This window comes from Onychomys torridus, chromosome 3 (assembly GCF_903995425.1).
Source record: "Onychomys torridus chromosome 3, mOncTor1.1, whole genome shotgun sequence".
In the NCBI taxonomy this organism is placed as follows: domain Eukaryota; kingdom Metazoa; phylum Chordata; class Mammalia; order Rodentia; family Cricetidae; genus Onychomys; species Onychomys torridus.
In genome coordinates this window covers 113523953-113550124 of record NC_050445.1, presented here as the reverse complement: position 1 = coordinate 113550124, position 26172 = coordinate 113523953, and the positions used below count along the sequence as shown (strand labels likewise).

The 26172-nt window shown below is 48.4% G+C and overlaps 1 protein-coding gene across 1 annotated transcript in view; it reads right to left on the bottom strand.

Annotated features, from left to right (window-relative positions):
• The window catches only part of Slc4a5 (solute carrier family 4 member 5), a 51120-nt gene that overhangs the window by 12434 nt on the left and 12514 nt on the right, over nt 1-26172 (bottom strand). The window contains exons 9-17 of the mRNA XM_036181915.1: nt 25640-25814; nt 21853-21986; nt 20287-20558; nt 15861-15919; nt 13642-13842; nt 6964-7077; nt 3869-4030; nt 2675-2853; nt 1193-1265 (exon numbers count right to left, since the gene is read on the bottom strand). Coding sequence (XP_036037808.1) covers nt 1193-1265; nt 2675-2853; nt 3869-4030; nt 6964-7077; nt 13642-13842; nt 15861-15919; nt 20287-20558; nt 21853-21986; nt 25640-25814 — 1369 coding nt within the window. The remainder of the gene's footprint in view (nt 1-1192; nt 1266-2674; nt 2854-3868; nt 4031-6963; nt 7078-13641; nt 13843-15860; nt 15920-20286; nt 20559-21852; nt 21987-25639; nt 25815-26172) is intronic.

Below are 26172 nucleotides of genomic sequence, written 5' to 3'. Positions count from 1 at the left end.
TCCTCAGCGAGGCGCTTGCTGCGCAAAACACAAGGCCCCAAGTTTAAACCCCAAGATCCAAGTGAAAAGGCCAAGTGCAGAGGCATTACTTTGTTACCCCAGCGCTGTGGAGGTAGAGACGAGAGGAACCCTTGAGCTTGCTGGCCAGCCTAGCCAAATTTGTGAGCTCCAGGTTCAGTGAGAGACCCTGTCTCAAAAAAAAAGAAGGTAGAGAAACCAGAGAGATAGCTGAGGGATTAAGAACCCATACTGCTCTTGCAGGGAACCTGGGTTCAGTTCTCAGCACCCATGTCGGGTGGCTCACAAACTCCAGGAGAATCAGACACTTCTGGCTACCTTGGGTGGTCTCCAGACTCTCTCTCTCTCTCTCTCTCTCTCTCTCTCTCTCTCTCTCTCTCTCACACACACACACACACACACACACACACACACACACACACACACACGAAGGAAAGTCTTATGTGGGTATTGATGGCAGGAAGGGACCATTAATAGGCAAGTGGATGTGGTAGGAAACAGTAGTGGGGCCTGTCAGGACTACCTCATTCTAACTGGAAAGCAGATCTCCTGAGGGACACAGCCTTGAACACACCCTTGCTGTGGTGTCCTCTAGTTGTTGGGATGTGAGCAAGAAGAGTTTCGGAATTTTGGGGGAAAGTCACTTGTGTGCCCAAGATACACAAGATGAAGTGGAGACGGGACTTGCAGAGCTTGGGGTTCCCCTTTGCAAAGTTTACATTCAGAAAATGGGCAAAGCAAGAAGATCTGGAGTGAGCCCAAACCATGGACCAGCCCAGCTCTGGGAGATCCTTGAGCACACTGCAGACCTCCCTGGGGAAGAATGCTCCCCAGAAAGGTAACAGTGGCCCCTGGAAGGGGTGGGGCAGGGCAGACATGACAGCAATAATAACAGACCATGTATAACACCACCATCACCTGGTCACATCTTGCCTTTTTCCTTTTTTTGAAGCTACCCCCTTTTTAAAAAAAGATTTATTTATTTGTTATGTATATAGTTCCAGATCTCATTATAGATGGTTATGATTCACCATGGGAATTGAACTCAGGACCTCTGGAAGAGCAGCCAGTGCTCTTAACCTCTGAGCCATCTCTCCAGCCCCACATCTTGCTTTCCTTATGGCCTGCAGGCTGGTGGACCTAGGGCTTTGTGGGCAATGGGGCAGAGCCTCACCTTCAGGATGGGAGCCAGGAAGACGGAGATGCCTGTCAGGATGAAGACCAGGACACCGGTCACTCTCTGCTCCCTGGCGGAGATGAGCACACAGTCAGGGGTGACCTGGAAGATACTCTGTGGCCATTCCCAGCCCCTTCAGCTCTTCTCTTGGACTTGAAGCTTCTTATGCCCAACACTGGAGACTCCAGGGGCTCCTTAATTGGGTTCTGCCTTGCCGCCCCAGGCCTAGCTGACTTGGTTAGGGAAGGCAGGCAGCACCCGACCTGGACCAGGGCATTTTGAGGAGTGTCAGGAAGGTAGTTCAGTGTAGTGTCTAACAGCTGGGTTCTCGACTGTGTGGACTTAGGCTGACTCTTGGCTCTGCTACCTCCCTGTGGGCATTATGCAAGGCCATGAACACCCTGTGCTGACCACAGGGGAGACGATGACCACGCTGCTATTGGGGATGTAAAGTGCTTGGCGCCCTGCTTTGGTGTTGAGTTCCTACCCCTGAGAATCACAGCTGAAGATGTGGGGCAAGAGTCTGACTGCCCATAGAGGCGGCAGCAGGGGCAGGTGCAAGAAGGCCCTGGAACAACCCAGAATAGAGCTGTAGGCTCTGGGTAGACTGCTTAAGCCCAGGGAGTGGGCCAGGAAAGAACTCTGCCTGGCCAATCTTGAGCACTTCAACCAAGCAAAGGGGTCGCCTTTGCATACCAGGTAGTAAGTTCCCAGGGCAGCCATTTTGGAGAGCACCAGGGTCTGGCATGGACCTTGAGGCCCCAAAGGAGCAGAGGATGTATTTTCCTGCATGAACCAGTTTGGGGCCTGACGTGGGGCAGGAATGGAGAGGCAAGGAGAAGAACAGAGGGGACAAGCCAGGGTGACAGGCTGGCATCCTGGCTGGGTCCAGGAAGGCTCTCCAGAGGTACGGCAGCTAAGCAGGGCGTGAACCCATGGGAAGGCCTCTACAGGGTCTTGAGGAAAGACAAAGAGAGGGCAAGAAGAGGCCCAAGGGTGGCCCACAGGTGAGACTCGAGAGCAGCGGTGCTCAACCTGAGGGTTGCAACCAGATATTTATATTACAGTTCATAATAGTTATGAAGTAACAATGAAATAATTTTATGGTTGGGAGTCACCACAACATGAGAAACTGTATTAAAGGGTCAGAGCATTTGGAAGGTTGAAAACTACTGCTCTAGAGTGTGCGTGCGTGCGTGTGCACGTGCGTGAGTGTGCACGTGCATGCATGTGCATGTGTGTATGTGTGTGTGTGCGCGTGCATGTGTGTTACCACTGGGAACTACTAAAAAATATATCCCTTAGAATTGATAGAATTGAATTTTTACCTCTCTTCTCTTCAGAATAAAATCCTAGTGCTGTGGTTTCGGTGGCCACAGGGAAGACCTTTCTTGCCCACAAACCTCGAGGAAAAACCACGTTCTCTTCCCCTAAGATGTCCACTCCCATTCAGGGGGCCCACGCTTTGCTCTGTCCTACCTGACTCCCAGGAACTGCGGCTGCTCTCCTGGGGCACTGGTCTCTGTCTCCATCTTGAGGCTGTCGATGTGAGCAATGGAGATGACCGTGGCAGCCACATACCAGGGGAGCCCCGTGAAAGAGCACAGAGCCATGAGGATGCCCACCCAGAACAGGTCCAGATGGTAGCCCGCAGCCTTCTGTAGGACAGTGGGACAGGAAAAGCTTCTGGGAACCTGCTCCTTTCCAAAGCAACCATTTTGTAGATCATAGTTCAAGGGCTCCCCCTGCCTTTCCAGAGTGTATTCTGAGGGGGCTGCCCCACTGAGACACCCACCCTGAGGACTTGGTGTGTGTTTGGACCTCACTATCCCTAGAGGTGGCTTTAGTTGTCACGCTTAAAAAATCGAGCCAGCGAACTGTTTGGGGGGCACCCAGGCAGGGGGATCAATCGGGATCTGTCCCTGGTCTATGGTCTATGCCTGTGGTGTGACACCTTGCCCAGCCTTGGTGCAGTGGGACCTAGGCTCAGTGTGCTGGGCTCTGCTGACTCCCCATGGGAGACCTTGATTTGGGGGATATGGGGATGCGGGGTGGCTTGGGAAGGAGGGGTGGGGGTGGGAGGAGGGGGGTCTGTAGATAGCATGTGGAGTGAGTGGAAAATTTCTTAATAAAGAAAAATGAAATAAAAATTGAGCCAGGGACACAGGTATGGAGAAGAGGGATGCTCAGACTTGGCAAGGCCCTGGGTTTGGTCTCTGGGAAGAAGAGCTCGTGCCCATTGGCCACAGCGTCTCTGTAGTTTTTTAGATAAGGCGCCCAGCCTAGAGTGGTCCAGACTAAGTGGGGGCCTGAGTCAGTGGTGACCTGAATCTCCTCAGCCCCAAAGACAAGGAGGGGAACTCCAGGAAATGTGGGGCTGAGGAGATTCCTCTGTTTCCTGATTCTAGGACTATACCCATTGGCATGTGTGAGGTGCCCAGGTTTTACCATCAGGAGACACAAGCCAGAGACACATTTTGAGGTGTACAGGGAGCTTGTGCCCACAACCCAGCTGGGCTTGCAACTGGTTCCCAGACCAAGTCACATTGGTCCTGTTCAAGGGCACATATCTCTCACCTTAAAGACACCAAAGGGGAGACTTATCTCCCCAAAGTATGAAAGGAAGAATGTTCTTCCTCTGGTCCCCCAAGTCTGCTCCTGGCTCAGCCTTACCTTCAGCTTGTTCTCCTTCCGATTGACAATGACAGCCGTGATCTGCTGGTCCATGAAGATCAGGATGGTCACCAGCAGGGCGGGCAGGATGCTCGCAGGGTACACCCACCAAGGGTTCTTCCCAAAGGGGGCAACAAACCAGCCTCGATCAGGCCGTGTGGGCTGAGTGGAGGAAGCAGAGAGGCCTGTCCCTCTCTCCCTTGTCCCAGACACTTGCCTGCACCCCCACCTTCCCGCCACCTCTCCTTCCCCACCTGGTACCTTTCAACTACGATGTTTCCCCTTAAAGATGCTAGGAACCTGCAACTTTAATGAGCCTCACAGGCAGGTAGGATGGGAAGGAACACAGACACATTGGGGCTACAGAACTAGACGGAACATAATGGGCCGCGACACCCCGGGGAAACAGGCGAGGGTCAGAGGGCAGCCAGGGGAACATGTTGTCATTTGTCACAGAAAGACAAATGGCGGGCTGGAGAGATGGCTCAGTGGTTAAGAGCAGTGGCTGCTCTTCCTGAGGTCCTGAGTTCAATTCCCACCAACCACATGGTGGCTCACAAACATCTGTAATGAGATCTGGTGCCCTATTCTGGTCTTCAGGGATACACACAGGCAGAACACTGGATGCATAATAAATAAATACATCTTAAAAAAAAAAAAAAAAAACAAAAAAACAAACAAACAAAAAAAACAAATGGCAAGAAGGGGGCCTGACAGAACAAAGCAACAAAGCATCCGATGGGCCTAACGCTGCCCTTGTGAAACCATCTGCCTAAGGAGCTCTGAGGGCTGACTGTGAAAAGCCAAATATCAGCACAGACCTGCATGTCAAGCATAAAGGGTCATATGTACAGAGGTGGACATTTAAGAGGAAGAGAGGTGTGTGTGTGTGTGTGTGTGTGTGTGTGTGTGTGTGTGTGTGTGTGTTGCATGCATGTGAGCATGCAAACCCCTCAGTATGTCAGATGTCTTCCTCTGTTGCTCAGCCTTCATTGTCTTGGTTCACTGCCTCTGACTGACACTTCACCATTCTGGCTAGGCTGGCTGGCGAGTAGCACCCAGACTCAGCCTGTCTCTGGCCTCCGATGCTGGGTTGCCGGCATGCACAGCCACATCTGGCTTTTGCTGTGGGTGCTGGAGGTTCAAACTCAGATGCTCCCATTTTCAGAGCAAGTGGTCTTATTCATGGCGCTGTCCCCCAACTTCCAGAAGCCAGTGCTTTTATTTTAAGGCTAACATTACTTCAAAGATGGGTTCTAGACACAGATTCCCTACTTCGGTTAGACAGTCAGTACATTTGGGAGGGTTTGTGCTGGTTGTAAGCAAATCATCAATTCTGGATGGATAACTTTTTAAATCATATTTTGAGGCCAGGCATAGTGGTGCACATCTTTAATCCCAGCACTAGGGAGACAGAGACAGGTGGATCTCTGAATCTGAGGCCAGCCTGGTCTACGGAGCTAGTTCCAGGACAGCCAGGGCTACACAGAGAGAACCTGTCTGGAAAAAAAAACCACACATAGACACAAAATTATGTTTTGGACATGAGTCATGAAAGAAGATGCCAACGAACTGCTTTTCTAGTTTTAACTCTACTACGGATTTTTTGGTTTTGGTTGTAGGTAAGTGCATAGAAATATATTTGATTGCGAAGTGTACAATCAAACAAGAAACTCCCCCAGCTTCAGAATGGCTAATTTGGCTGTGTAGAAGTCTGTTGAGATGGGTGGACTTTGGGGCTGGTTAATCTTGCTGTATGGTTTTTTTTTTTCAAGTTCTTTAAAGTTTTCACAAATTTATTAAAACTATATTTCATGTGTTTGTGTGTGTACATGTGCCACAGTGCATGTGTGGTGGTCAGAAAACAACCAGTGGGAACCCATTCTCTCCTCCACCATGTGTATCCCAGGGACTGAACTCAGGTTGTCGGCATCAGCAGCAAGCACCTTTACCCCGGAAGCGTCTCACCAGGCCCTCATGAGCAATTTTTGTATCATGGACCTCAACTTTAAGCATGCCCAGCATCATGTGACGAGCTCATTAAAGGCTCCACCTCAGTGTTTCCGATTCTATACGTCTAGGATAGGACTAGGCATCTGTACTAGAACTGGGCAGTGGTGGCACATGCCTTTAGTCCCAGCACTCAGCAGGCAGAGGTGGGTGGGTCTCTGAGTCTACAAAGTGAGTTCCAGAACAGCCAGGACTGTTACACAGAGAAACCCTGTCTCCAAAGCCAAAACAAACCAAACAAAAAAGAATCTCCACTTTTTTCTTTTTCCTTCCTTCCTTCCTTCCTTCCTTCCTTCTTTCCTTTCCTTTCCTTTCCTTCCTTCCTTCCTTCCTTCCTTCCTTCCTTTCTTCCTTCCTCCTTCCCTCTCTCCCTCCCTCCCTCCTTCCCTTCCTCTTTTTTTTCTTTTATTTAAATGATACAAGATCTTACTATACAGCCTTGTCTGTCCTGGAACTCACTATGTAAACCATGCTGTCCTCAAACTCACAGAGATTCTCCTGCTTCTGCCAAGTGCTGGGATTAAAGGTGTGCGCCATTACACCCAGCAGAGGATCTACATTTTAAAGCTCCGTCCTCAGGAACTGGGGCTGCTCCCCCTGGGACACTGGTCTCTGTCTCCGTCTTGAGGCTATTGATTGGGCAACGGAGATGACCATGGCAGCCACATGCCAGGGGAGCGCCATGAAGGAGCACAGTGCCATGAGGATGCCCACCCGGAACAACATGACACTAGTCCGGGGCTGCACTTTGGGGATCGTCATTCTAAGGGATCTCTTTGGACAGATCTCAGTTGGCCCAGTTTGTGGACTGCCACAGTCAGAGGATCAGAAAACCTCTGATAGCACCCCGAGGCTTCCACTAGCTTGGAGAGAAGATTCCAGAGTCTTTCCCGCTCTGAAGGTCCACAGCCCTGTGTTATGGTGTGTAGATCCCCACCCACCTTTCAAATGACCTCTGGGAGGACCTACACAAAGGGCTACAGGACACACTCTGGCTGAGAGAAGAAAGCTGGCTGAGCACAGAGGAGAATTTTGCAGGTAGGAGGCAGGCAGAGAGCCTGCCCGGGCGAGGTCAAGGAGCAAACCTTGATGACATTAGGCACATGCAGCTTGGGGGTTTGCAGGCCAAAACAGGCGTCGATTCCACAGAACAGCAAGATGGAGAAAACAATGGAAAAGTCAGCCACCAGGGTCCGGACCTGCAGAGAGGAGAGGAGGAAGCGAGTGTGACTTCCGGCTTGCTGAAGACTCAGTCCTCAGTTGGCAATGAAGAGAACGGTTAAGGTTGTGTTCGGAAGTCAGCAGGCCTGGGCTCACACTCGGGATTGGCAACCTCGGGGATGTCCGCCATCATTCCGGGCCTCAGTTTCCTTTCCTGCACAATGCAGATAATGATAGCACCCACCTTGGAGGCACAAGTGAAAGGTGGCCGTTCAGAGGACTTGGGAGGCTTCGGCCAGGGTGGCAGTTCTTGCTGAAGTCACGCTCTGATAAAATGACCAAACTTGGCCACCCAGCAGGCGGGTGAGTTGAACTCAGAAGGAAACCCTAGCTCCTCCAGACATGCTGGCAGACTGTTGTACCCAACCTGGGCTGAGAGGGAGCCCCCTCCATTTCATGGGGGACCCCTGACTTCTCTCAGCTCTCCCATCTGCTAAGAGTCTTCCAGACTCTTGCTGTTCTCAGGAGGCGATTCCACATGAGGATCTGGACCTGCTTTCTCTGCCCTTTTCGGAACCAGGGTCCCCCAGTGTCTACTTATCTTTTTATGTCTTTTCAGAGAAGTGGTCAGGGTCAGGATGGAGCGATAGGGGCACATGCATATCTAAAGGCACACCTGTTCTCCAGGTGGAAAGGAGTGAGCAGGGGCATGCTGTCACCAGCTTAGCATGCTCACACTGTTAACTGCTCTGAGTTAAACCACCTCCCTCCTGCCCCAGCCTCCGAAGGAGTACAAGGTTGACACCAGATGAAATCAACATTTCAAGTATCTATGGGAGAGGACAAAGGGTGCTAAAGAGACACAGAGACATCCCAGGTCTCAGAAGCATGGCTGAGCACCTGTGCAGAGGGGCGACACTGAGCTCCAGAATGGCTGCCTGCCCTCCATGCCTTCTCTCTCTATCACCATTGGCTGGAGATGAGCTCTGACATTCTGTTCACAGGAACCACTTGAAGGGCAGAGGTAGACACAACATACTGACTTTATCTTTGCATCCCCGCCCTCTCCAGTTCGTTATTAAATAGCATGTCACTGGCTAAAATTCACATAGCATAGAGAGTCTGGGAAAGTCATCTCCACCCACTTGCCTGTTCTGACTTGGTCCTGCCTTCCACATAGGCCCACACTAGGTTCTAGTTCTGCAAGTCTCTTCAATCATCACAGTTCCAGCTTCATATTTAAAACAATTATTTCTTCATTTATCACTATCACTGTCCATGTGGGAGCATGATGGTGGAGGGGTACACCCCACAGTGTACATGTGGAGGTCAGAGGCCAAGGTCGAGGATCCAGTTCTCTTCTTCCAGCTTTAGGTGGGTTCTGGCATTGGGCCCTTTGCTGAGCCGTCTAGCCCACCCTTCATGGTTTTAACTACTAGTTAAAAGACCCTACTCCCCATACTGGGTCGCCCTGCCCAGCCTTAATACATGGGGAGGTGTTTAGTCTTACTGCAACTGGATAGGCCATGTATTGTTGATATCCATAGGAGATCTGCCCTTTCCTGAACAGAAAGGGAGGAGGAGTGGATTGGGGGGTGGGAACAGAGGGAAGATGGGGGAAGGACTGGGAGGAGAACCTGTGGCCGAGATGTAAAATAATTTTTTTAAAAGGCACCACCTATGGATGAGGGCTTACATTTCCTTGCGCTGTCCTTCCCGCTCATTCCAAACCCTGGGTAGTTATTTTCAAATTCCTCCTATGAACTGCCTCTATTGTTAGCTCACATCACTGTGCCCAGTGTTTGCCAACGCCTTTAATGCACCAACAGCAGGTGGCATTGCTGCCCTGCCCTGCCCCCCACCTCTCTCCTCCTCTGTCCCCTTCCACTGTGACTCCTTCGCTTCGATCTCTATTGTCAAATGGATTCTTTTTGTAAAAAGAATTTCTCTGTCCTCCTCCTCCTCCTCCTTCCTTTTTGGTTTTTTGAGACAGAGTTTCTCTGTATAGCCCTGCCTGTCCTGGATCTCTCTTTGTAGACCAGACTGGCCTCGAACTCACAGAGATCCACCTGCCTCTGCCTCCTGAGTGCTGGGATTAAAGGTGTGCGCCACCACCACCCAGCTGATATATGTATTTTTAAGACAGGGTCTCTCTACATAACTCTGGCTGTCTTGGAACTCACTCTGTCCTGAAAGTCACAGAGATCTGCCTGCCTCCTGAGTGCTGGGATTGAAGGCGTGCACCATCATGCCTTATTCCATTTTGATTCTAATAGTTTAAATATGTAAATATTGGTCATAGTACAATTAAGATACAGGGCAAGTAGACACTTCTTTTCTTATAATCTCAGCATCCAGATCAAAGAATTATTAAGTTAAACAATATGAATTTGCCATTTTGTCAAAATAGGTGATTTCACATGGTCTAATCTAATACAAAGATAGACATAATACCTAACAATGTACTTTCTTCTGCCTTAAGAAATAAAAATGTTTGGGTGGTGGCACATACCTTTAATCCCAGCACTTGAGAGGCAGAGGCAGGTGAATCTCCAAGTTAGTGGCCAGTCTGGCCTACAGCATAAGTTCCAGGACAGCCAAGGGCTACACAGAGAAACCCTGTCTAAAAAAAAAAAAAACAAAAATCAAAAATCAAATAAAAGTAAAATTTTTTCTGGGTGTGGTGGCCAGTCTGGTCTACATGGTGAGTTCCAGGACAGCCAGGGCTACATAAAGAGACCAAGTCTCAGAAAAAGAAAGAGAGAGAGAGAGAGAGAGAGAGAGACCCTCCACTTTGTTGATATCTTTCTCTTACACCCAGTGGCATTTTGCTCTCTACAGAAAACTAATGAGAATTTTATCTCATTCCAAAATATATTATTGTTTTGTGCAGCTAAAATTTTCACATAAATGGTATCATATTATTGATAATCTTCTGACACTTTCTTTATTTGCTCAACATTATTCTTGTGAAATTTTTTTCTGGTAAAAGAGATAGCTATGTATATTCATTGTAACAATGGTTCCATGATTTTTCCATTTATTTATTTAAAAATTCTTTTATGCGTATAGGTGTTTTGCCTGCATGTATATGAGGGTACGCCATGTGTACCTGAGGGTACGCCATGTGTACCTGGTGCCTAAGGAGGCCAGAAGAGAATGTTGAATTCCCTGGAACTGAAGTAACCAAAGTTGTGAGTCACTGAGTGGGTGCTGAGAACCAAGCCCAGGTCCTCTAAAAGAGCAGCCGGTGTTCTTAACTATTGAGGAGTCCTCTCTCCAGACTCCATTTACTTATTTATTGCACTGTAAATTGGTTCGGATTAGTCAGTGTGACCCTCCTACTCTGGGAAATTGATGCAGGAGAATTGCCATGAGTCTGAGATTAGTGGGACCGTAGGCTAAATGAGAGCCTGTTTAAAAAATACTGACGACTTTCATTTGTTCCTTTTAGAATCAATGCTCTTGTGACAATTTTGTCCAGGTGTAGGACTTCTCTGGAGTGTACACCTGGGTGTAAAAGTGATGGACTGAAGACAATGTCATCTTCAGCTTCATCCCAGGGGGCATAACATTCTCTGTCCTACATGGCTGGCACTCCTGAACAGCACATTCACCAACCTTATGAATGTAACCAATGCAGCCTTGTTCTTCCCCAGGAGACAACAGAACACTTTTTTCTTAAAAAAAAAAAAAAAAAGTGAGTGAGTGTGTGTGTGTGTGTGTGTACAAGAGTGTGTGTGTGTGTGTACAAGAGTGTGTGTGTGTACAAGCCACAGCTCCTGTGTGGGGCAGTCAGAGGACAGCTTGTGGGAGACAGTTCTCTCTTTCCACCGTAAGGGTCCCAGGGATGGAACTTAGGTCACCGGTCTTGATGGCAAGCACCTCTACCTGCCAAGCCATTTCACTGGATCCTAATTTTGGTGAAATTTAGAATGGTACCAAACTGCAGCTAGAAATGCAGGGATGATAACCAAGTCACTGAAAAAAGACAAAGAACTTGGTCTATAAGACAACATTTATCCTAATGTGTAGGACTGAGGGCTGGGTACTGGCATATGAATAAGCCAGTGAAATAGAATAAAAAACCCAGAAGGGACACACATGAGACATGGCAAAGGATGCTTTGCAAAACATTATAGAAAACAATGGTCTTAAAAAGCAAAAACAAAAGCTGGGACAATGAGCTATTTATACAAAACACAAAGCACCACTATCTCCCATTATACACCAGAATTGCTTACGATGGATTGCAGAGCAAAGTCGAAAGGCAGACCAACAGGCTTTTAGAGCACAGCACAGGGTTTCTGCTGGTATTTTCCAAAAGGGAAATTCGGCCGTGTTTGATTACAGTGAAACTGAGAATTCTCTTCATCAACAGGTCCCATTAGAAAAGCCAAATAGTAGAAGAGGCTGGAGAGAAGAAGGCTGGGCAGTTAAGAGCACTGGCTGCTCTTGCTAAGGTGTGGTTCCCAGAAGCCCTACGTTGGCTCCCAACAATCTGTAACTCCAGTTCTGATCTGACTCCAGATCTGACGCCTCTTTTCTAGATTCTTTGGACACTTTGTGCATGTGGCGAACATAAATATATGCAGGCAAAACATTCATAGACATAAAATAAAATGAATAAATCTTAAAAACAATAAGGAAGGTTAAAGGGGGCCTGGCAAGAAGGCTGGGTGGGTAAACTTGGGGACCTGAGGTCTACCCCCAGGACTCACATGATGGGAGGAGAGGACTGACCCCTCCAGGTTGTCCTCTGACCTTCATACATGAACCTTGGTATGCCTAGGCACACACACACATTTTAAAAAAAAGTAATAGCAAATTTTTAAAATAATCAAAAGGCCAGTTAACAGAATGATAACAGGCCTTTGCAATACATACGTCACAAAAGGAGAGTACACATCACATAAAAATCAGATTCAACAGAAAACGTGGCAGACTGAAACCGAACATTTCCAAGAACAAAGCCAATTTGACTATATGGCCAATAAACACACAATAAGGTCTTTTTTTACTTCATCAGTCACCAGGGTTCTGTGGGATGGTCTTTCTGTATGCTGTGAATATGTGTTGCTACTACTGGTTAATAAAGAAGCTGCTATAGCTTATGGCAAGATAGGCTATAGCCAGGTGGGGAAATCCAAGCCAAGATACAGGGAGAAAGGTGGAGTCAGGGCAGACGCCAGCCTGCCGCCCAAGGAGCAACATGCCAGCAGACTGGTAACGCCGCGGCCACATGGCAATACATAGGTTAATAGAAATGGGTTCATTTAAGATGTAATAGCTAGCTAGCTAGCAACAAACAGTTTGTAATTAATATTAAGCCTCTGACTTATTATTCAGGTACTGGTGGGCCGGAAAGATTTATCTGGCTACACCAGGAGAACAAAACATTTAGAAACACAAGGAGTTTAGAAGCAAAGGCCAGGAGGAAGGTTGGAAAACAGCAAGTGTTGTCAAGGGCAACTGGGCCTTTCTGCCTCCAAAGTCTTGTTTGTTGTTGTTGTTGTTGTTGTTGTTGTTTGAGTTTCAATACTGGAGATTAAATCCAGAGCATTCAGCTGGGCATGGTGGTGCACACCTTTAGTTCCAGCACTTGGGAGGCAGAGGCAGGTGGATCTCTGTGAGTTCAAGGCCAGCCTGGTCTACAGAGCTAGTCCAGGACAGGCTCCAAAGCTACAGAGAAACCCTGTCTGGAAAAACAAAACAAAACAAAAACAAACAAAAAAAACCACAAAGTGAGTTCTAGGACAGCCAGAGCTATTACACAGAGAAACCCTGTCTCGTCTTGAAAAATAACAAAATAATTAAATATAAAATTTTTAAAAAATCTAGGGCCTCCTGCATGATAAACAAGCACTCTGATCCCAAGCTGTAGTCCTTGTCCTCTTTTTAAAACTTTAATCTTAAACATTTTATTTTTATGATTTCTTATCTGTGTGTATGTCTGTGTAAATGAGTGACATGTATGTGTGGCTGCCTCTGGTGGCAAGTAGAGGGGCATCATGTCTCCCCTGGAGCTGGAGTTACACACAGTTGTGAATCACCCAGTGTGGGTGGTGAGATCCAAACTCAGGTCCTCTGGAAGAGCTGCAACCCTCTTAACTCCAGAGCCATCTTTTTAGCTCCTTCATTTTCTTTTGAGATAGGGCGTGTGTTTCCCAGGCTGGCTTTCAATCTGTGATCCTTCTGCCTCCGTCTCTGTGGAGCTGGGATTATAGACTTGGGCCACTGGGCTGGACAAAGTTTGTGGTCTTAATTTGTATCAGTCCCTCAGGCCAATGTCTCCCTGGTGTCCATCCTTTTGGAAGATAGAGCCCTCTGGAGAGACCACGTGGAGGGTTCCTTTTTAAAATATTAGTGTGTGTGTGTGTGTGTGTGTGTGTGTGTGTGTGTGTGTGTGTGTGCGCACGCGCGCGCATGCACATGCACAGGAGCCATTGGCCCAGCTGTGGAGGTCAGAGAATGAAGTGTGGGAGCAGCTTCTCTCTTTTCACCACATCTTGGCAGCGAGCACCTGCGGAGCCATCACTGAGCTGAGCCTGCCTTGGGAACACCCTGGATGTAAAGCCCTGACTGCTGCAGGGGGCGCTTACCTTGGTGGGAAAATAGCGGCTGAATTTGAACTTCTTCAGAGTCAAGGCCACGGAGTAAGTCCCGAAGAAAAGGATGAAGGACATGAGTGCCAGGTCTGGGGTGAACCGGCAGGAGTTCCCAAGCAGGCGCCCACCGTAGCTCAGACACTCCTTCTTGCTCAGCAGGGACCAGTCCAGCGCTGTGAGGTTGAGGGGGGTGTACTTGGAGACCAAGCACAAGAGAAAAGGGGTCAGGACCTCCTGTCAGGCAGTGTGTCCTTCTCCCTGTGGTTCTGGGTAATCGCAGTACCTACCAAACCTTTGAGAGTCCCTAGCCCTGCTGCCCATGATGACGCCCTTAATAACAGGGCGATGTGCTCAAAGAATGACAAGCGGGCAGCTCCCCAGAAAGATTAGAGGTGACAAGTGTTTCTTCAGTGTGTTCTGGGATATGTGGTTTTCATCTTGTTTGTTTGTTTGTTATTATTGTTGTTGGTTTTTTGTCTTTTGTTTTTTTTCCCCGAGACAGGGTTTCTCTGTGTAGCTTTGCGCCTTTCCTGGAACTTGCTTTGGAGACCAGGCTGGCCTCGAACACACAGAGATCCACCTGGCTCTGCCTCCCGAGTGCTGGGATTAAAGGCGTGCGCAACCACCGCCCCATGATATGTGGTTTTGACAGCAGGAGAAAGATGCTTCCTCGTTCCTCCCATAGGTCTGCCCCATTCCAGGCCGAGGGCCATGGCGTTACTGACGCTGCCTCTCAGAGACAGTTAGCGTCCCTTCCTTCCCTATGTCAAATCCTCACTGTTTTCTTCTTGGGTCATTTCAATCACTTCCTCCCTGGGTGTCCCAGATGCTAAAATTCAGAGGCTGTGAAACCGTGAAAAAAAAAAAAACATACATACATACATACATACATACATACATACATATATATGTATATATACATATATATATGTATATATACATATAATTTATATCCTTTGTAGCTATGGGCTTCACATATGTGAATTTAAGCAGTTGCAGATAAAAAAAAATTAATTGCACTGGGCGGTAGTGGCACAAGCCTTTAATCCCAGTACTGGGAGGCAGAGGCAAGCAGATCTCCATGAGTTTGAGGCCAGCCTGGTCTCCAAAGCGAGTTCCAGGAAAGGCACAAGGCTACACAGAGAAACCCTGTCTCGGGAAAAAAGAAAAAACAAAACACCAAACAAACAAACAAACAAACAAAAAACCAGCATCTGTATGAAACACGCATTCATTCTTCCTGCGTTCCTGACTGGATATGACTCACTGCTTCAAGTCCCTGTAGCCTTGCTTCCCTTGCAGTGACGGACTGTAGCCTGGGATTGTGAGATGAATATGCCCTTTCTCCTCTAAAGCTGCCTTCTTTTGCCAGGGTGCTTCATCCCAGCGACTGAAGGGAACCTGGGGTTGAGTTACTTGGAGTCTCTGTAGAGGCCTCACTCCTCTGTCCCCACACTCCCAGACCCGAGACCACCCTGCTATGAGTCACTAAGGAGTGAGACACCAGTGCAGAGACACAGTCAAACCATCCCAGCTGGTCCACCTGAGGCCCGCTCCCAGCACCTACCACATAATAGGCACTGGGAAGTAGGCACTGCCTGAGTCTGCCATACTCAGAGTCTTATATCTGAGGTTTTGGTTACATAGTCAGGTGAGATGGTAACAGGCTGAGCCACTGGCTGCCTGTGCAGGGGGACACAAGCAACCTTAGGGACACTCAGAGCTTACAAAGCTGCCCCAGTGCCTACATGCTGCCCTTTACCTGAGTTATGATTTCGCATCCTTCCATCTACTTAGGGTGGGAGAGGCCTGAAACCCACCACTTACCATCGTTTGGGAAGGCAGAAGGCTGGGGTTCCTGGAGACTAATAGTTGCAAAGGATAGGTCAGATTCATTGCGGGGTGCTAATAAACTTCTAGGTCTGGGAGTGCACTGTTGGCTGAGAACTGGGTGCTCCCGGCAGAAACTAACTGTAACCTGTATATGTATGTAGCTCTGTTTATCATTTGCCTCCTCTGGGTATGCAATATTATATTTCTGCACAGAGATGTCACACATGGGGGATACTTTAGAGCAGGATGCTTACAGTCACAAACTTAAAAGCATCGTCCACAGAGCCCAAGTGCTCCTGAGATTGACCTCCCAATTCCTTCCTGACTCCCCACCATAAGCAAAAGCACGTGAACAGCTGCCCTAATAAGAAAGGGCTTACCAGAGACGTGTTGGTGTTTGGTGTTGGTGGGGCCGAGGCATTGACCGAGGTTGTATTCACTGGAGGAGACACAGGAGACAGGCCGGGGTCAGGGGTTTCTAGGTGTGAGGCCCGCAGCCTCCAGGGATCCCGCCATTGCCCATCTCCCTCTGATCTCTCCTATAGACTTTACCTCCCCCCTCTGCTCCCATAAGGGAGGGAGTTGGGACACAGGACTCACACAGAGCAGCTGGGCCAGTGCAGAACAGCTCATCCTGAGGACCAGTACCTACTATCTAACAATTCAAATAAGCAATCTGGTGCTGAGTCCCTGCTGGGTGCTAGACACAATTTTGTGCTGTCAAACTTTAAAAAAAAAAAAAACAGTGTTTCAAAGAGCTAATTCCACGTCATGCACTATGCCAAACCCTGGGAATACAGTCATTTGTTCAATTCCCAAAATCTCCATGATGTATCCCCATTTTACAGATGAGGTAACTGAGCTCAGTGACATTAACTTACCTATTACCTAAGGTTTCAGAGTTCATCTTCGAGCTTTGATCCCATCCCAGGCCGCTGGTAGAGAAACTATAAGCCTCTCATTTCTGCCCAGTTTCCATCTATGGACACCTCTCTTCTACCCACTCCGTCTGCGCTCTTTAAAGGCCAGCTGGACCTTCAGGGTGTGTTTACTTTGATATTTTCCTCTCCAGTCTGCCCCTTCAGTGTAGGGCAAGAATAGTATAACCTGGATCTAGGACCTGAAGGAGAACCAGAAGCCCCCAAGGGCTTCTTGCTTCCAGCTGTGTCCCTTGCTAAGCACCCACTTTCCTGACCTCAGTGTCCCCAACTGTAAGTGGAGTATCTAACAATCTCTTGAGGTCTGGGAGGAAAGCTGGAGGGAACCATTACCAGTTTTGTTTCCTACCCCCTCTACTGTGTCTGGCTTCCCTGACTCTTCCGGGTAGGAAGGGCTCATCACCCACAGGCTCCCCAGGTGATGCGGCCACCCATCACAAAGGCTGGCTTTAGAGGACCACTGCTTGGCCACTCTCCTCCTCCGGACTACATGGGTGGAGGGAGACTGGCTTCTCCCCTTCCTCCTCAGGGGTAGGTTTGGGGACCAGTGGCTGTTGCTGCTATAGTCTGAAGTTGTAGAATCCCCATTTGTTCCTGCTGGCGGTCTACCTTCGGATGGACACCCAGCAAGAAGATCCTTATCCGGAGGCTCCACCCAGCCTCTAGCAAGTTGTCTGCAGGGCTGCATGTGATCACATAAATTAGTTGCTGCTGGGTCAGCTGGATCAGTGCTGACCCTGGGCAGAACAGTGCCAATGACATTACATCCTAAAGCAAGGTTCCCTTATGAGAAATTAGGGTTTCTAATGCCTCTTCTCACAAGAAAGCATGATGCCTAGTTAACATTTTGGACAGAGGAGCTGGGTAAGAAGCCCCAGTAGGGGCTACCCACTCTACTGCTCAAGAGTGCCCCAGCAAGCAGGATTTTCACGCCAGGCATCTTGATATCTTCGACTTGGGCTTATCAATATCAATTTTTTAAAAAAATTTATTTATTTATTATGTATACAGTGCAGATATTCCTGCAGGCCAGAAGAGGGCACCAGATCTCATTACAGATGTTGTGAGCCACCATATGGTTGCTGGGAATTGAACTCAGTACCTTTGGAAGAGCAAGAAGTGCTCTTAACCTCTAAGCCATCTCTCCAGCCCCCTTATCAATTCTTTTATAGCAAGAACTGAAACCCTAGAGGAGATGGAAGAACTATAGTATGGGAAATTCCAGAAGGGTCCAAGTATCAAATACTGTACAATTCTCGTGCACACAGAGTGGTACTCACTTAAAGTTGAGAGCAGCCAAATCAGCATTTGCAGCATCCATAAACAGAATACAAACCAGTTACCATGGAAAAAAATTTAAATAGAAAAAGAGTGTCCCAAGCAAGCTTGTATGAGAAAGAATGTGAGAGAAGGAAGGTGTGCCGTTGTTTAGACTGGGCTGTGCAGCCAAGTTAGGGAAATGGGGCGGTTAGTCGTAGGTGGCATGTGAACTGGGAAGAAAACCCATTAGTTCCTCCACTGCTCCGGTCTGCTGAATGTCCAGACCTTTGCCGTCCAACTTCTCCTAATAAAAATGAACTGGCATTGACACCAGCCCATTTATTCTGGGGAGAAATCTTGCTGGGATTAGTAGTTAATCACAGCTCAGTAAAGCAAAGTTTGTCAGACTTGGGGAGGGAGGGCCACAGAAGCCCTGGGAAGCCTTGTCAGTACACAGCCAGTTGGATTCTACCCCAGAAATTCTAGATTCCTTGGGTCTGAGGTTGGAGCCCACAATTCTGCATTTCTGATAAGCTCCTGGTTGGTGTTGGTGCCGCCAGGCTTGGGACTACTCACTAAGAACCGTGAAGACAACTCAAAGTAATCAGGCATCCAGGCGAGAATGACGGGAAGCAATTGGGAAACAGGCAGCTTTGTTATGGCCTTTGAAGTCCACTGTCTATGCTCCTACAGCCCCTCTTCACAGGGCACCCCGAGGTGAACAGAAGGTCCATTGAGTAGCCAAAGCTCCTCACAGGACCCCAGAATTTGGGCTATTTCTAAAAAGAGATAAGGACATATGTTTCTAGGAAGCAGAACTGGGCCAAGTGTGTGGACCAAGTCTGAAAAGCACACACAGTAAAAGCAAGCTTGGCCCTGAGGCCAGATTCCCCTAAAGCAGAATCAGAATCAAAAGGGACTGAAGCAGGACCTCTTTCAGAGATCTAGGCAAGGACCCAGACAAAGGGTAAACTTCACCTATCACTGTGTAATAGAACAACTCAAAGAGAATGCTAGAAAAAAAGAAAAGAGAGAAAGAAAAGTTAAGCCTAGACTTCTTTCCAGAAATCAGTGCAGTGAGCGGTGGTGTGACCAACACTATTCCCCTTGCAGGAAGGACTTCTTAGAAAAGACACAGGCTAGAGCAGGACCCCACACTTGCAATGCAGAATATCAGCTGACAAGATCAATTTTTTTAAGGCAGGGTCTCAGTAGATAGCCTTAGCTGGTCTGGAACTTCCTATGTAGACCAGGCTGGCCTTGAACTTATGAAAATCCACTTTCCTCTGACTCTTAAGGGCTGGGATTAGAAGTGTGTACCAGTACACTTGGCATGATCAATTCTTTTATTATTATTGTTATTTTACTATCCTTAAGCTAAGGGATTGAACAATCTAATATCTACTTATTTCCTACTTATTTGAAAACCTCACAGGCATCTCTGATAAACACTGGTTACCCCTTTGATAGTCAGGGAAATTGAGGTTCAGTGTGGTCTCGGGTAGCCTCTGGACCTCAGAGTTTGCTTTCTGTCAGGCCATAGTGGTGTTTGGGTAGATCTCGCACCCTACTCTGCATTCCCTTGGGCCCTGTGTTCATCCTGCTGGCATCTCTTAGGGACATGGTTCTGGCTGAGATGGCGATCAGACTCTGAGGAGGCCTTCACTTTGCAGGTGATGATTTCTTTGGTCAGAAAGCAATCACACATGACCAGCACTGAGGATTTATGATCAGGTTGACCAGTTGTTTGCTCCAGCCCACTCAGCACTGGGGTCCTTTAAACACTGTTGGCACATGCATGCCAGACAGTCCAAGCAACTGGTTCCCAAGCAAAGGGGTTAGTAGCTTTCAAGATACTCTCCCCACTGTAGGTTCCTCCCTAAACTCAGCAGCAGCTGGCTTCCTGGAGCTGCTCCTCAATTCTCATTCCACATCCTGTGGTCACAGAGGGTAGATGTGGTCCTTCATGACAGCCCTCTCAACCCGCTCATATGCCTAGGAAGCTGCATGACACCAGCTTCCCCATCTCTTCCAATGGCATGACTGGCAAGGCCTCCACCCTGACTGTAGGCACCTACAGTCAGTGTGTTTGTTCCCTGGGATGGTCTCACTTTATAAGGTTTGTAACCACTCGGCAGTGTATGTTGAGGCAAGGTGTCATGTATGAATGGCTCTGGGAGGGACCATCAGATCTACCTACCTGACTTGGGCGCTATTACTGACAGGTGTGTCCTCCACTCCAGCCCACACTTTGGTAAATCATGCCTTGCTCCTTCCTGAAGCTCCCCTGCAGCTTCCTGATCACAGCCCTGGATGCTTTTTACCACAACCATGTGGTGGCTTTTCCTGGAGCTATCATCCCCTCAAATTCTTTCCAAAAATTCGGTTCAAGACTCTGCAATTAGCATTGTGAATTCCAAAGCCAGTCTGGGTACTACAGCCAAGGCCAGCCTGGGTTACATAGACAGACCCTACTTCAACAAACAAAGACCAAGCCTTTGCTCCTTTGGAACAGTAAGCACCAAGCTAAACAAGCCCTCCAAACAAGCTCTGGCACTGAGGGCTATGGTGGAAGGAGTGGGGGAGGGTAGCGCACGTCGGGGATTACCTGGGTCAGGAGCCACACACTCGCATTTGTAGGTGGTGATGGAGTCGGGCTTGAAGTCCGTGTTAATGGGATAGTAACTGAAGGCACCGATCATCTTTTTGATGGCATCGTAGATGAAGATGAAGCTGATGAGGGTAGAGAAACCCTCCTCGGTGAATCGGGTGATATACTTGATGATAAAGCTGGCATCTGTGGCCACCAGGATAAGGCACTGGATGGCTGAGTGCAGGCCGATCCAGAGGCGGAACTCCATGTAGTCCAGGCCATTGGCCCTGGATGGCAGAGGGAAGTGAGGGACCTCCTGGGCTTGGCTCCCCAGCCCCACCCTGAGTGGCTCATACTCCCTTGGTAGCACAGATGCCCATCTAAGGACTGAGAAAGGTCAGGACAGGTACAATTTCTGGGTTGGGTTGCCTAATTTGTGTGTGTGTGCGTGCACATGTATTTATGGGTTTGTATGTATGCTGATGCACATGTGTGGAAATTTCCAGGTAGGGCGTGAAAGGAAAAGTATCGGCTCAGGACCCCCAAGACCAAGTTCTCAGCACAAAGGAGATTTATTTGTCCCAGAGGGACAGAGAGCAGGGAATAAGAGATAAAGACAGGGAATAGAGGATGAGGAGAAGGGGAAGGGGACAGGGGATATTTGTCGGGGGTGGGGAGACAGAGGACTGCCTCTGGATAGAGAGGAGACAGATGTGGCCCATAGGCAGATGGCAGTTTATAAAGGTAAAATGGGAAACCCTATGTTAGGATGAGGTGTTTAATTTTAACTGGGCATGTTAATTAGGGCAGCCAATGGGGGCTTCTGATAGCTGGATCTCAGTAGTCAGCCTCAGGAGGACGAAGTGGCCTTGGGGGCTAGCCTTAGATTTGAATGTAATCTACTGGTTTTCAGCAAGGCAGAGGGGATGGGAGAGAAGGGCAAGGCCTGCCAGAACCATGTTTGCAATGCTCAAGCTGGCCAGAGTCCCTTCCGGGAGTCCCAGGATCCACGCATCTCCACCTCCCAAGCACCGGGATTATAAGCATGTGCCACCACATTTTACATGTGGGTAAGTTCTGGGGATTGAGCTCAGGTCCTCATGTAAACACTCTACTGACTGAGCCACCTCCCCAGCTCTGGGGTGTCTGGTCTTTGAGAATTCTTGGAAAGGACCTTACTGGGTGTCAGGAAGCTGCTAAGACTTTGGTGCTCAGCAGAGAATTTGAAATGAATGGTCTAGAGCTGTCTTAGGAAGTGGTCTCATCCAAACCCATAAGGCAGCTGAGCCTTGTGAGCTGCCAGCCCGAGGCTCCTTCTCTACCACACTGACTTTCCAGTGAGCAGTGATGTGGCCTGGCTTGTTCCCTAAGTGCCAATCTGCACTCAGAGGACTTCAATGAAGCTTATAGGAGTCAGATGGAACCACCCAACAACCACAGTTCAAGATGCCCTTCCTCAGAGGCCCCCTCCATCCTCCCACCCCTCAACCCCACACCTGGCCTGGACCTATTCTCCACCCTCTCCTTGGCTGACTGCCTTCATTTCAAGAGTAGGCACAAAGCCTGCCATGCAGTGCCTACTTGCTGAAGTCAAAGAGGAGCTTCTCAAAGATGAGGATGGGCCCGGTGCTGCTGAGGATGATGAGGGGCTGCCCCGAGAAGAGGCAGAACAAGGCACCAGCCATGGCAGTGCCCAGGAAGCTCTCCATTACTCCCTGTTGCAAAAGAAAGCAAGAGGCTCAGGGAGGCAGAAGGGACTGTTGGGCCACAGTTTCCTCTGAAATTAAAACCTGTTGTCTCAGAGGGAAGCTTATTAGAATACAGGATTTTTACAGGGGGTAAAACAACCTGTTGTAAAGGGAAAGGGAAACTTTCCTGCAGCGAAACTCCTGAAGCTCAGGAAAGAAACAACTCACTGGCTTCAGGAAGTCCCTGAATCTGAACAGATACACTAGTCAGTCTCCCACCATGCATATAAAGTATAAGGCCTGCTGAGAGATAATCTCAAATAAACTGAGCTGCCTGCAGGCTGTGCAGTGCGCTCCAGGTTTCCAGCTTTTGTGTGCTATCCCCCATGCTGGGGTTGGCTTTGGTGATACAGCTGTGTTTGAGTCATTTCTGCTCCTGTGAGTAACCCCTCATCCAGAAATAACTACAGAAAAACTCAGGGTTCACCGAACATAGCTTTGGTGGTATCTGTACATTGGTCTGTCATGGGCTCCCTGTCTGGGGTGAGTAGATGTTTGTTCTTGTCTCCCCAGGAAGAATGTCATACCAAGGGGCCTCTCTTCACAGGCTAAAACTAACTGCCTCTCCAAGGACCTGTCAGTGGACTCTCTCTTCCCAATCCTGCCTCCCATTCCCTGTCTTCCATTCCTACCATGACCAACATCACTCTCTAATTCCATTTGGATAAAGGTTCCCTGGGACTTCTGCTGTCATACCAAGGTCTACAAAACAGTGAATATGCTCATCCTTGTGCCCCTCTGGTTATCATTCATTCATGTAATTATTCATTCATTTTCAAATGTCAATGGGTTGTCTTTAGACTTCAGACCAAGTCATTCATTCAAAAGCCACCCAGCAGGTACTGGAGAAACGGCTCAGCAGCTAAGAGCACTTGTTGCTCTTCCAGAGGATCCAGGTTCAGTTCCCAGCATCTATGCAATAGCTAACAAATGTAATTTCAGTTCCAGGGCCTCCAATGCCCTTTTCTGGCTTCTGCAGGCACCGTATGCATATAGTGCACATACATGCATGCAGGTAAAACAACCATATTAATAAAACCAACATAAATAGATCTTTAGAATACTACGTACCAAGCAATGTGAGAGGCACCAGAAACCATCCAGTGAGCACATTTTCAGGTTAGTGGAACATGTAGATATGTAGCTAGTTTTTTAGGCCTTTTAAACCTAGGCATTATTGATGATTTGGTGCATGATTCTCAGTTGTGGAGACTGTCCTGTGCATTGTGGGCTATTTAGTAGCATCCCTGGCCTGTAGTCACTAGATGCCAATAGTTACTGCCCCTCCCAGTTATAAAAACTAAGCCCAGCTGTGGATACGGCCAAATGTCCCCTGGGGTCAAAACTGCCCCTGGTTGAGAGCCACTTTTAAGGAGTGGGATACTGGCATGGGCTCCCAGTTCCAGAGAAGCTCACAGCAGAAGAGAAGGGGCACCAAGATCACTCCATTCAGATACGTGGAAGTTGAAACCCCAAACATAAGCAAGTATTGGCTAGGAAAGGCAGTTAAATGGAGTGAGGAGCAGCTGGTTCCAAGGAGAGGACAGTGCACACTGAGGCAGGGGCAGAAGGGTGTGTGTCCCAAGGGCTTGAGGATGATCAGGATCGACAGGACACACGGTGTGTGAAGGGCAGGATGCTGAGGAAGAGAATGTGGAGATGGGGCTTGACAAACAAGCAGGGCCATGCCCCGAGAGCCATGGGAGAAGCTGGCATGTAGGAGCTCAGGGTGATGCTAGCTTCTGGCAGGAACAGCAGGGTGAGGCATATGTCATATGTGATGCTGGGAAAGAATCATGAGCAGCTGGTGAGAAGAAAAGATGACAGATGTCATGTTGTCTGTGCGAGCCAGGGGATTTAGAGAGGCAGCCATGTAGGAATGCCCAGGAGGCAGCTGGGCATGGACCTGAAGCTTGGGAGACAGATGTGGGCAATGACAGACATTCATTTCCACATCTGAAAGTGGGTCTTTCCTTGGTGCTCTGAGCTTTTATATTGTTTGATTTGTCTTGCAAGCATTGGGGATTGAATGCAGGCCTTGAGCATGCTAGGAAACCTCTGAGCTAGGTCCTTGCCACTTTCTAATTTTTTAATTTAATATTTAAAAAACTTATGTATTACTATTATTAGTGTGTGTGTGTGTGTGTGCCCATGTGTGCATGCACACTCACACACCACAGTACAAATGTAGAAGTCAGAGGACAACTTTCAGAAGTCTGTTCCCTCCTTCACTGTGGGGACCCGGGATCTAACTCAGATCATCAGGTTGTACAGCAGGGGCTTTTATCCACTGAGCTAGCCCCTTACTTTTTCACTGTTGTTGTTATTTTGAGATAGAGTCTCTCTATGTAGCCCCAGCTGCCCTGTAACTCTATGTAGAACAGGCTGGCCTTGAACTCACAGAGATCTGCCTCCATCTGCCTCTGAGTGCTGGGGTTAAAGGCGTGCACTGCTACACCCAGCCTGCTCCTTACTTTTAAATTTTTATTTTTGAGACAAGGTCAAATATATCCCAGGTTAGCCTCCAACCCAATATGCAGCAGGGGCTTGCCTGAACTCCTGATCCTTCTGTCTATGTATGTATTTTAAGGGCTGGGTTTGCAAGCATGTGCTGTCACACCACACATATTTTTGTTTGTTTGTTTGGAGACAGCATCATGCTAAGATGCCCAGGCAGGCTTTGGACTTCTGATCCCTCAGCCTCCCGAGTAGCTGCGATCACATAGGCCAGTACCACCAGGCCTGTCGCTGTTCTGAGCTGCCTAGTGGTTCCACCTAGAGGCCTCCACTGGAGAAGACCCGTGGTGGGAGACCGGCAGGCATCTCTATGAAGTCAACACCATCCCCAGGGAAATCCCCTGATGTCACCATGGTAACAACTCTCATTCCATAAACATATTAACACTAAGCTAAGAAATCAAAGTGAGTTTATTTGTTTGTTTGTTTTGTTTTTCAAGACAGGGTTTTCTCTGTGTAGTTTTTGGTGCCTGTTCTGGATCTTGCTCTGTAGACCAGGCTGGCCTCAAACTCACAGAGATCCACCTGGCTCTGCCTCCCGAGTGCTGGGATTAAAGGCGTGCGCCACCACTGCCTGGCCAAAGTGAGTTTTCTAAATAGAGAGGGCTGGATAGAGAGAGCTCAGGGGTTAGGAGCACTGATTGCTCTTCTAGAAGACCCAAGTTCCCAGCATCCATATGGCAGCTCACAAAAGCCTGTAACTCCAGTTCCAGGGGACCCAATGCCTTTTTTTCTGGCCTCCATGGGCACTGAATGCACATGGTACACAGACATACACGCAGGCAAAACACTCATACACATAAAATAAAATATTTTAAAAATAAAATTTAAATGTAAGAAAGCCACAATTAGCAACTTAATTATCAGTGTTGATTAAGTTCATTAAATATCAGTGGAGAAAGTACCAAACAGTAAGGCGGCTGATTTCCCTAAGAGTTACATTATTCTTTAAAGTGTCATTTTATTGGAAGGGTAAAGAGTTACATAAATGGATGGCAAATTGAGGGTGGCACATGCACCCTTGGTGCTGGGATTACACACTGAAACTCCTTGCTGCCAGCAGTAAATCTGGTGTTTGCCCGTCTGCCCCAGCTCACACTCACCTGGTAATTGTCCGTGGCATCCCCCAGAAGCCCACCAAAGGTGATCGCATTGGTGATACAGCCGAGGTAGATGAACAGAACAGCAGAGACGGACTGGATGTGGAAGCCGTCATAGAAGTCACTTGGGAACCAGGGCAGCTTCCTCTTGACATCCAGGCGAAGTCCCCCAAAGAACCTGCTTGAGACAGGCAGGAGACTGCTTTCCTCTGCAGGCACCAGGAGGGGCGGGGGTGCCTCCAGGGCCCTACTAGAGTCTGGGGTGAGGGGCAGGGGTAGACAGAGTTATGATCTTTCTACCAGAACACTGAGAATCAGACATGATTCGTGTAGGACCAAAAGTTTGCGGTCAGCACCATCCATACTAGGGAGGGCGGACACAGACTGTTTGAGAGAAGGAAGTCCTGATGGGACTATTCCACTGTGGCGGTCTTCCTTGTGTCCCTAACCAACCCAAGCTGTACAACACGTGATGGTTAGCGTTAACCGCCAAACTTCACAGAATCTAGAGTCACTCAGGAGATGGGTCTCTGGAT